This window comes from Telopea speciosissima, chromosome 1 (assembly GCF_018873765.1).
Source record: "Telopea speciosissima isolate NSW1024214 ecotype Mountain lineage chromosome 1, Tspe_v1, whole genome shotgun sequence".
Lineage (NCBI taxonomy): Eukaryota > Viridiplantae > Streptophyta > Magnoliopsida > Proteales > Proteaceae > Telopea > Telopea speciosissima.
Genome location: NC_057916.1, coordinates 28874248 through 28886466, shown reverse-complemented (window position 1 = coordinate 28886466; position 12219 = coordinate 28874248). Strand labels below are relative to the sequence as shown.

Here is a 12219-nt window from a genome sequence, read left to right as displayed (position 1 = left end):
AACAATAGAGGATTAAAACTTATGAGTCATACTATGAAATTATGGGAGAGAGTAATTGAAACTTGCTTGAGACAAGAAACTAATATTTTGGATAACCAATTTGGTTTTATGCCAATAAGATCAACCACAAAAGCTATTTATTTGCTTAGGAGACTAATGGAAAGATTTAGAGAATGTAAGTAGGATCCCTATATGGTCTTTATTGACTTAGAAAAAGCTTATGATAGAGTCCCTGGAGAGTTAATTTGGCATGTATTAGAGAAAAAGTGTTTCAAGTAAATATGCAGATATACTCAATGATACGGGCAGTCCTTGGTGCAACGGTAAAGGTTGCTCCATTGTGATTAAGTGGTCACAGGTTCGAGTTTGGAAACAACTCTCTGCAAAAGCAGGGGTAAGGCTGCATACATTATGACCCTCCCCAGACCCCGCAGTGGCGGCAGCCTCGTGCACTAGGTACACCCGTTTTTTTACTCAATGATATATGTAATGATGTAGACTAGTGTAAGAATTGTGGGGGACAGGGTAATGAATTCCCAATTACAGTTGGATTATATTAAGGATCAGCTTTAAGCCCATATTTATTTGGGCTAATCATAGATGAGTTGACTAGAGATATTCAAGATCAGATCCCTTGGTGTATGCTTTTTGCTGATGGTATTGCTTTGGTGGATGAAACAAAAGCAGGGATAAATGCAAAAGTTGGAATTATGGAGATCAACCTTGGAATGAAAGGGTTTAAGAGAAGTTTGGAGCTGAATGTTGGGCAGTGACAAAACAATATTTAAACTTAATGTACCTGAAATGAGGATGTTGGAATGGATGAGTGGTAAAGCTGAAAAAGATAAAATAAGGAATGAACAAATTAGAGCTATTTTAGGAGTAGCTCTGATACATGATAAGTTGTGAGAAAGTCGCTTGAGGTGGCATGGACATGTGCAACGGAGGCCTTTGAATGATCCAGTTCAGAGAGATGATTTGTTTCAGATTGAAAGGAGCTAAAAGAGCCAACTAAAATATCTCTAGGATAAGTGGTGATGAAAGACATGCATAGCTTAGGACTAGTAACAAGTATGATTTTGAATAAAGTTGATTGGAGAAAAAGAATCCATGTAGCGGACCCCATTCAGTTGGGATAAGGCTGAGTTGAGTTGAGTTGAGTTGAATGAAAATTGGGCAATTTCAGATTTACTTTTAGTATTTTCTGTCATTCTGTTTGCTATTATATTACAAAGTCAAACATTTTCTTTTGAAAGTTATAGATGTTAGAGTATAACAAACCGATTAGTAGCTATTACCTTCCTTTTAGTTGAGTCTTGAGCTATGGATCCTGATGAGATCTGAGCCTAGGATGTATAATAATGTTGCATCCAAACTTCTGATGATTTCCTCTGCTGAGGATGCAGCAAGGCTGTATGGAACTAATATTGGTAGTGGAAGGCCATGGAGAGGTCTTCTTGTTAAGATACATGCAGCGTTTCATTGTGTTTGTGTTTGTAATGCTTTGTATATTTTTCTACCTGACAATAATTTACCTTATATTTTGCAGAACTCTCAGCGTCCCCAAAGAGAAGTGTTAAGTGAGCCTGTTCAAGGGAACACCAGTGTGGCATATGGAGATTATGAATATGGTTCTGATCTTTCGAGGCGTCCAGACATGGGAACAGGGAGTGGCACTGATAAGCTTAGTGAGCGGGAACTTGACAAGACTTGGTATGGAGTGGGAAGTAGTGCTGTGGACTCAGTTGTTGGCCAAAGAAATGGGTCTGATGCACAGCGTGGATTTTCCAACTACCAAGCACCTAGATCTACTCAAACTGTTGCTCAGCTACCGCCAACACCGAGCACTGCAAAGAAAAGTAGCAGAGGGATATCTAGGAACTGGAAAAACTCTGAGGAAGAAGAGTACATGTGGGATGATATGAACTTCAGATTAATGGATCATGGGGCCCGTGATAGCTCAAGGAGAGATGGTTGGACTTCGGATGATTCAGAAAAGCTGGTAAGATTGCAAAGGTGAAAAATAAATTAAAAAAAGAACATTTGAAACTGGACGAATATAACCCTCTGATGTCTTTTCTTCTACTGTTGTCATATGTTTCTCTGTCACTTTTTTGGAGACTGAATTCTCATTGCTTTTCCATCTTCCCTGCAGTCTTTTATTCTTTTTTGGAGGAGGGGGGGAGGGGAGGGGGAGAGAAGGGAGGGTTGGTGATGTCTTCAAGAGTACTAATATGTGATAATGTCCTGTCCACCCCTTCCCCCGCTATGCGGTCAAAAAAAAAAAAAGTAGACAGTTCCTTGATTGCCTATTGCTTGTTTTAAATATAGTTGTATCATTATTATTGATTGATGTGCTTCATGTCTCCTCTTTGGTTTATATTTTATATTATCACTAAGTAGACTAAATATTATCATAACTTGTGATACTAGCAGATAGTAAGTACTAACATAACCTGAAAGGTCCTAAACTAAACCTGTTTATGAACACCTTGACCAATCAGCCCTTGCCTAGCTTGCCTAGGCTCCAAGGGTCCAGGCAAACACCTTGGCACCTTGACACTGTTTGACGTGACAAAACATGGGTACAGGTATGGGATGTGTGTCGACGTCCTCCCATAAGTCGTACACTTGGGCATAAGAAGACCCCTTTCTTTTGACACATTAACTTGCATTTTCGATACATTTTTCCCGAGTCCTTGTTCCCATACCATTTTTGGATGTATATTCCCGTATCCAAAGTTTTGGTGGGGACAAGATAGATCCATATATGTGTTCACCCTTGCATTTGAAGCACTTGGATGAATATGATGTGTTAACATTAGTAGATTACTACCAAATGTAGAAAGGTGTATTGAACAACATACCAAGGATTAATGAGAAGCCATTGCAATATTTTAGTGGGCTTGACATGCATGTTCTTGTTTTTCTCCAAGAAGTAGTCTGCAAAATAAATCTGCCATTGCCATGTCTCGTTGTTTGAGATAATAGTATAAAGTTATCTGGATGATTAGCTATTGTCTTTACATAATTTTGCATGTTGAATCACCTTTGCCGTGTGCAGGAAGAGGAACACCTTTCACGACCTCGGAGTGATGATATTGGGTCTAGGCTTAATAGAGAAGCTTTCTCGGATTCAAAATCCATTACACAAAGAGGACAAGCAACATTTGGGCATCGAACATCACCGACGTGGTCATTGCAAGAACCACACCTCTTAGATACCCATACAAGCCAAACTTCAATGGTTTCAGGTGGTTCAGATTCTTGGAGTAGTTCATCTTTGACCATGGCCGGGCTTCGTTCCCAGATGGTTCCATCATCGGTATCTTCTGGAGTCTTAGAGCAACAACGACATCTTCCTCCAGGTTCTGCATCCCCATCTAGACAGTCTCCCATTCACCAGCATCCTCGCTCACCTTCTTCTTCATCACTTCATCAGCATCAACAATCGCATAATTTGTCGGAGCAAGACCATCCACAAGCACAATCCTTTGATCAGCCTGCTTTGAAACCATCTCAGCTTGCAGGATTATTGAATCGTGTACCTCAAGAGTCTTTCCACATCCCTGTTAATCCACCTGGCAATTCTCAAAATTTGCAGTTAAATCAATCAACTCCTCCCCAACATCTACGAACATCATCTGCTTTAATGCCTTTTCCTCAACTAAAGCCTCATGCTCCTTTATTACAGCAGCCACAGGCAGAGAAAATGCTGTCTCAATTTTCTGGTCAGTCCCAGAAGCTACTGCATCAAGGCCCAAATTTTGGAACTCTAACAACAGGGTCTTCCCTCCTGAGCCATTCAAATTGTTCCTCTGCAGATCCAATTGGAGAATCAAACGCTAGTAGTTTATTGAGTGCAATTTTGAAAAAAGGACTACTTTCAAACAACTTAGCTAGTGGTGGTCTCCCCAACCTTAATTTCCAGGAGTCGGGGTCGTTGCCATCTAATATGAGTATACAGCCCCCTCTGCCAAATGGACCTCCCCCTGTCCAGCATGCTGCATCCTCAATTCCCATGGTCTCGGAAGGTTCTTTATTGGCTTCAGCTTCCCATGGGAATGCATCAACTATATCAACACTACCTCAGAAGACAACTGTACGGCCTCCTCTGCCTCCTGGACCTCCACCTTCTTCATCTATTGGAGGTAGCACATCAGTGCAGATGTCAAGTGTAACTAGTGCTGCTCCTAATACTCTTTCAAATCTTTTGAGTTCATTAGTTGCCAAGGGATTAATAACTACTTCAACAACAGAGTCATCAACTGTCTCTACTACCCAGGTGTTGAGTCAAAACCAAAATCAGAGCCCTGGCCCAATTACCATTAGCTCCGTGTCTGTTTCCTCATGTCCAGCTGCTGCAACCCTCCTTTCAACTTCTGGGAATGAACTTCCTTTTACAGAATCTTGCCTGAAAACCACAACTAGCTTGTCTCAAGGTACGACAAGTGAATCCAAGGGCCTCATAGGTATTGAGTTCAAGCCAGAGATTATCCGAGAATCACATTCGTCAGTTATCAGTGGCCTCTTTGATGACCTCCCATATCATTGCGAGATCTGCGGTCTTCGAATTAGATTCGAGGAAAGACTCAATGAACATATGGAGTGGCATGCTTCAAAGAATCCTGAACAAAGTAGTTGCAACATGGTTTCAAGGAGATGGTATGCAAATTTGGGTGACTGGATTGCCGGGAACAGAGGGCACCCATCTGGACCTACATCAGCTGCATCAACTGAAGTTTCAGCGAAGGTATTGGAGGAGAATGAACAGGCAGTCCCTGCTGATGAAAGCCAATGTGTGTGTGTATTATGTGGGGAGCTGTTCGAGGATTTTTACAGTTTTTTAAGAGATGAATGGATGTTCAAAGGAGCAGTGTATATGTCCCTCCCGGCTAGGGAGGGCAATGGCGGAACTTCTGGTGGGAGTGCTATCCAGGGTCCCATTGTGCATGCGAACTGTATCTCACAAAGTTCTGTTTATGACTTGCGATTGACTGAGCGTGTTAAATTGGTAAGGTTCTTGTCACTTGAAAAGAAAGGTATCAATAGATCTGACCTGTCTTGATGTAATTGTGTTTCATGCGTGAAACTCATGGGAGGGATTTGGTTCACTTTTGATTTGTCACACTAGAAGATCTCCTCAGCCAGACTTTCGACTTGATTGGATAATATTAATCCATCTACCTGTACTTTCGATCTGGATCTGCAATACTACTGCTAGTGTCCCTAGGAGTTAACCGGGCTTGTTCTGTTGGGTCCCATTCAAATACAAGTTCCTGATCTTCTGCTGCCTGTCTTAACCATCAAAGGATTCAAAGCTGATAGGTCTGGGCTCAGATATTGTGGTGCAGTGTTTTTTTCTTTTAGGTGATGAGCTTAGTTGAGTGCCTTTTTTCATTCATCCATTACCGTCCCCCTCATGCCCCCGAAATATCTCTCTTCCCCCATCCTCATTTTTTTTTATATTTTGTTTTAGCTGTTAGCTGATTATCTCTTACTATGTTTGGACAATTCTTTCATGCTTTAATTTTGACCTGCAACCCCAAAAAAACTGTCTACATCAAGAGTCCTATACTCGAGACTGTGAGGCCAGATTATGGTCCTTGGAGGGCTAGAAATTTAGGTTGCTCCCTTCAGTCCGAGGAAAGCCTTCAATAGAGTGTGATGAGGGGAACAAGACTAATGTACCTGACCCAAGTAGTCAGTATAAAGCTTCATTAAAAGCTAGTTTTGGTTGAATCTTCATTGTTATCATTTTTCCTTCTCCTCTTGCCCACAAATTTTCTTATGGGATTGATATCAAAATTATTATCAAGTGCCCAATTGCTATTAAATTAGAATTTTCATTATAATACTGAATACATTTATGGTGTTATAATACCGGAAAGGGATACTGAGCCAGGTGCCACAGCAGGAGTTATTAATTTCTATTTTCGTGAACTGTTGGTCTTGGAAAAACAAAATATTGAAATTGTAATGCTGCTTTGGCTGCAATGAGTTCCCATCCTGGTGTTCTCTTGCTGCTTGGACAGTTGCAATGCATGCCCCTCCAGTGTCTGCATCACCATCGCATTCATATGTGGATGAGCTGCTTGGAAATTATTCTTGCTTGTTTTGTGAATCTTAAATTCCAGATGTTGATGGTCTCATATTTGGTTTTGTTTTGCAGGAACAGGCAGATGGATGATACTTCAAAGTTATAAATTCCATTCATTGTAATGAGGATATGATGAATAAACTGGCACAGGATATCCAGGTTTATCAAGCAATTTGGCTGGTGCTTGAAAATGGGATTGGGGGCCAAGCTGCACCCCAATCAGTATGTTTTCTTTTTCCTTATCATTTCATATTCTCAAAAGAAATATATATAATACAAAATCCATAGATACTTTGGCTCATTGGATTTCTTCTCTAATGTGGTTTTGCATGTTCCTTTTAAAATCTCCTTTTCTTTCAGCTGCCTTGTGTTGTTTTATGCTTAATTCCAGCATCCGATCCCTAGCTACCGAAGAATCAGCTCTGCTATTGGTGCATCACATTTTCACCTTAAAGCAGATGAGAATAGATATCATTAATACAGCAAAAAGGATCACATGGAAGTCGGTCTCAAGTTTCAGAATTGTAATGCCTAGGAATATTATGATTTTTCTTTTTCCCTTTTTCTTTTGAAGGAACAAGACAGCTGCAGGCCCTCCATGGGAGCAATCTCAGTGGATGTGTACAATGGGTGGCTAATGGAAGCGTGGAACAAGTTTGAGCTTTTGGTCATCTACCTGTAATGTTTGGTTTTTTTTTTTTTTTTTTTTTTTTTTTTTTTGAAACTTCTCTTTCTGGTTTTAATAGTGTTGGCCACAAGGTTTCCAATGCTGACATAACAAGTACATATGCATATAGCAGGAAAAGTTTGAAGTTACTGAATCTGTTGCTTAATTATCATATATACACGTAATGTGAGTGATCTATGTTTATCGTGGTGTTCTTCAAATACAGGTAAGGGCTGCTTGAGAGTAGGGGTGGGGTTGGGTTTGGTTGTGGTTTCAACCCCTCCCCCTTTCATTTCGGGCGTATGAAACTTGAGTTTTGTACAAACAGGTTATGCACCTTAGGTTTCTGACAGGTATATCAACCGTTGCAGCTAAAATGAGAAGCAAGCCCCTTGCAGTCTTTTTTTTGTAGTGAATTATAAATTTCTTTCCTACCCCATCAAGGAATGCCTTGGCATTCTAATGTAGATAATTCATTTTATCACCCCTTCCTCGACGATGATGACATTAGGTAATTAGTTTTATACTCTAGATTAGGGAGGAAAATGATCAAATTGTCCATGTAAACTTTTAATGAAATATTTTTCAAATGAATTTTGACGTTGTGGCTTAGTGATGTTTACTGCCATGGATTGAACACTACACTTTTGTGCTGAGATCGATCACTAATTCTCTTCTTACAATGCATGGTTAGAGTCTATGCTTCTTGTGCATTCTTGACAAGGTTCTCATTAGCTGAGTTCGCACCCTGTGTGTCACTCTCATTGAAAAATGCTAAGCTTTTTGATGACATATTATACATCAAATTCCGACCACCGGTTTGAGAGTTACAGACTTGCAGCAGCCCTCGGAACATCCCCAACACCCCTAGGATAAACCGAAAAAGATTTTAAAGGCGGCATATTTCATTTGGAGTCGTGTGGAAGTGCAAAGTGGCTCTCAACCTTTCTAGCTTAAAACTTGCCATTCTTAGTGAGTTTTTAGTCTTACATTGTTTATAGATGGGTGCTACCCCCTAGCTTCTAGTCTACATAAGGAAACCACTCTTTGGCCCTAATCTACACATCAAGAAGAGAATAAAAAGCCTCCAAAAATGCCAACAATTGGTGGAATCAACCGCCATAGGAATGAATCTTATACTTAGGTTTTCCAAATTTATAAAGTTTTAAGTGCCCTATAATCTCTCCTTTAGCTGGGAGATTAATCAAACCGGTTGAGTCCATTGCAAAGATGAGGGGCCCACCCCTCATAGCCCTAATCAAGGGCTAATTAAGGTATTTCCATATTACCCTTCTTTTAGTTTAAATCTTAATTATATTAGATTGGCATGCTAGGTTAGCTAGATTAAAGATTTGATTAGATATAGTTAGCTTAAGTTTAATTTACATAGTTAAATTAAGTTGAGATAGTTTAAGTTTTAATGGTTTAATTATGGTCTAGAAGTGATGTTAGCAGTTAACTCGGGTGGAGAAAATTTTGACACCAAACTCAAGAGTGGATTGGTTGCGGTGCAGAGATCTCAACACTCACTTCTTCCATGTTACCACTATCCAGACTCCAGAGAAGACATCAGAACAAGATTCTCAAGCTTAAGGGGCTTATATATATGTCTTCATAGCAGAATGTCTACACTGAAATCTATAATCATTACAAAAATATTTTCTATTCGGAAGGGGTTGACGAGGAAACATGGGTAAAGATGTAACAAACTATCCAACTTTGTGTGGAGGAAACGAAGAATATTATGCTCCGCCAACAACTGACGCTGAAGGAAATTCAACAAGCGCTGTACTCTAATGAGTCCTCTCAAGTCTCTAGGTCCTGATGGTTTTTCTCATTCTTTTTCTATCAGAAATATTAGGATTTAGTTCATATGGATTTATATGCATTTCTTGCCAAGTTTTTTTCAATAGGAAACTTACCTTGCACATGTAATGAAATACTAATATTTTTTATTCTGAAAGTGGATAAATCAGAGATTGTGGATCAGTTCCGTCCAATTAGTCTATTTGGGGTGGTGGTGAAGGTTATTACAAAAATTATGTCTAGCTCAATTGATTTTTATCCTAGAGAGGTGGATCTCAAATAATATCTTCATGACGCATGAGATGCTCCGTTATATCAAGAAGGGAAAAAAAAAAAAAAAAAAAAAAAGAGGGAAAAGAAACGGTTTTGACATTAAAGTTAGATATAAAGAAAGCTTATGATCGAATAGAATGATCTTTTCTTGAGAGGCTTTTACTGAGAATGGGGTTTGCTAGTAAGCTGGTAAATCTAATTATAGCTTGTATGCGATCAGTCAGGTGTACATTCCTAGTTAAAGGGACTGAGAGGGGATCTTTAATTCCATCTGGGCTTGCTTGTGGAGTTTAGGGTAGAGACTCCGACTCATATTTTGCTTAAGCGACTAAGGCCGGCACATTCCCTATTAACTCTCTTATCATGACGGTCGAATTGCCGCCAATCGAAGTTTGAATTGTAATACTCTTTGGATCCAGAATCTGATGAGAAAGAGTACTACCAAACCAAATTGTGTAAAAGAAATCAAACCCTCCCAGCATAGTTTGAGGTAGGGGTGTCAACGGGTCGGTTCGGTCCTGTTTCGGTGTGGCTTTTAGAGGAACCAAGACCAATTCAATAAGAACTTTTCGGTTTCGGTCGGTTTTGATTTCGATTTCGGTTTGGTTTCGTGTTGGTTTCGATTTATGATAACGGGTTGATATCGGTTTGGAGTCGGTTCGGTACCGGATTTTTTAAAACAAGTTGGGTTCGGTTTGTACTTATTTTCTTCTCTTTCTCTTTTCAACTACATAAAATATTTCATTAGCTCCACACTTAAAAAGGAGATCAATGGAACAAGCATTGTTACAAATCAATTTCCCTATTTTCATAACCTCATACTCCTTGATTTGTAACAATTCATCTTACAACCATAAATTTGTTCACTAATATTGAAATCAATTCAATGATTCTTAACCTTATACTCATTATTTTCTTATCGGTTTCATTCGGTTTGTTATCGGTAGGTCCGGTTTTCAATCGGTCCCGTCATACCCCAGTCCAAAACCAATCCAATAAGGATCGGTTCGGTTCGGTCTCGGGTTTTTTTGGTCGGTCTTAACAGTTCGGGCTAGGTTTTGACACCCTTAGTTTGAGGTATCGGATCGGATTGGGTGATTATGGCCAGATCAGATTGGTATCGGTCGAGACTGATCCCGATACTGATCCGATCCAACTGTATGGACAGGGGTAAAAATGTAAAAAAAATTAATTTTTTTTTTATAAGAAAACAGGAACAAAAGTATCATATTTTCCCGAATTTAGGCGATTCCGATTCAATCCAGCCGATACCAAGATCACAAACCATGCTCCCCAGAGGCATCAGGACTCAGCAATAGACAAAGGTATATGATTCATTTGACGTATAAGGCTACCTATGTCATCAAACTCAATCCACTTAAGTTCAAGGTTTCAAGAATCGAGAATCCGATCGGTGAATTGGCCGATTCGTAATTTGAATTGGCTGACACCGATTCCAATTTCCACCGATTCCTAATTATTTTCTTTGTCTTTTCAATTGGATTGGATTGTTTCTTGAACCGATCCCAATTTCAAGGCCGATCCCATTTTCGCCCCAATATTATATATAGAATCGGTTTGATCCGATCAATTCAAGCCAATTCTGATCTGATTCGGTTTTGATTTTTAAAATCCTTCTTAAGTTAGGGTATTTGTTTTGATATCTCTTGCCAACATGTTTACCTATATCATAAATGGTCAAAAAATCTATATTTTTCAATTGTTCCCATACAAGTATATGGTATTATATATTGGTTTCTGTCGATACCAATACAGATCAGTTGTATTAGGTCGAATTGGGTCGTTATGCCATTCAAAATGCAGATACCTTGTTTTTTTGGACCATTTTACCTTCCCTTGTATCGATACTATTGTTATGGTAATAGTTAGGTACCAGTATTATTCACCAATACCTAAAATAAGGGCATCAAATTAAAATTGGAATCGAAAACAGAAACCAGACAAATAAGCCAAACTTAACCAATTATCGGATAAAATTTGGTTAGGTTTGAGTACTAGATTTTAGAACCGATTCGGTTCTGGATCCAACATAGGAACCAAATTCAAGATCTGAAATCGAACCGAAGTTGGATACTAGTATATTATAATATTAATTCATTATAATACTAACATATTATAGTATTATACTATTATACTAGTATATTACTATCATAGTTTATGGATCTAAGTAAAGGAATCAGAAACGAAACCAAAATGGTTCGGATTGAGTATCGAATTTCAGAATCGATTCGGTTCTTGGTTTGATTATGGGTCACACCAACACTCTCTGGAACCAAAACCGAATCAAATAACCGATTTACACCCTTAACCTAAAGCCGTCCCATACAAAGAATTTTTTTTATTTTTTTTATTTTTTTATTTTTTTTTATAAAAAAAACAAAAAAGTTTTATAGGATTCAGTGGTATTGTAGGATTCACCTTGATCGGAAATTTGGACCAGTACCATTTGTCAAAACATCAATGCATGTGAGAAGTAGCAAAAATAAATAAAAAATAAAATTTTGGTTCTTCAAAATTTCCTCCTTATTACAACTATGGATTCAAGAATTAGATTGGGATTAACTGAGTCCAATCCCGACTCTGGTTGATTGAATAAGAACAATCATAAGAACTAACACAGGTCATTAAAATTAAAATTCAATATGAAGATAACATAAAATCTTAAAATAGACATTCATTTTCCTATAACACATGATGAAGATTTGCACATTATGGACAACTAGATTTGATAGAGCATAACATTCAATCCAATATTGAGCATGGAACATGACCAAACATAGATGCAATGAGTGCTAGTCACTAGTCAACGTGATAAGGCAAGAGATATGGATATTGTTAGGAAGAACATAACGAATCAGTGGGCTTGTCAAAGACGTTGGACTTGGCGGCAAACCTATTGAATTTTGATCTTGAGACGCTGAACTTGACAAGAGTACATCCCTCAGAAGGATTAAGTTTAATTTTGTGAACAGATAGATCACAAGTTCCTATTTATATATATCAAGTTCAACAGAGATTGATTTGCTATGTATCTAGGATTACAAAAAGTGTATGTAGAACTACCAAAGGGGTACATGAACATACATGCAAGAGTACGTGTATACATTTGCATTAAAGGGTATACATACATATATGGTTGAATTTGATTTTGAAATTTGACAAATATATTCAATTTAAAACCTTCGCAATCAAAATTTCCAAATTACTCACATTCTCTTCCATATGACAAAATCTTACATTCTCCTTAGTCCCTCTTTCTCGATCTACAGATTCTACACTATATAATTTTAAAAGGATTTATTAATTAATAATAATAATACAAAAAAAAGAAAGGTAAATAAGTAAAAATTAA

The 12219-nt window shown here is 38.3% G+C and overlaps 1 protein-coding gene across 3 annotated transcripts in view; it reads left to right on the top strand.

The window, feature by feature from the left end:
* Positions 1-6582, top strand: part of LOC122649044 (polyadenylation and cleavage factor homolog 4-like) — a 31369-nt gene extending 24787 nt beyond the window's left edge. For 2 of the 3 annotated variants that reach the window (XM_043842396.1, XM_043842395.1), the window contains 4 exons: positions 1550-2002; positions 3065-5014; positions 6173-6322; positions 6492-6582. In XM_043842396.1, coding sequence (XP_043698331.1) covers positions 1550-2002; positions 3065-5014; positions 6173-6190 — 2421 coding nt within the window. In that variant the 3' untranslated portion in view covers positions 6191-6322; positions 6492-6582. The remainder of the gene's footprint in view (positions 1-1549; positions 2003-3064; positions 5015-6172; positions 6323-6491) is intronic. The other variant, XM_043842397.1, reaches the window with a different exon arrangement.
* Positions 6583-12219: the final 5637 nt, after the last annotated feature.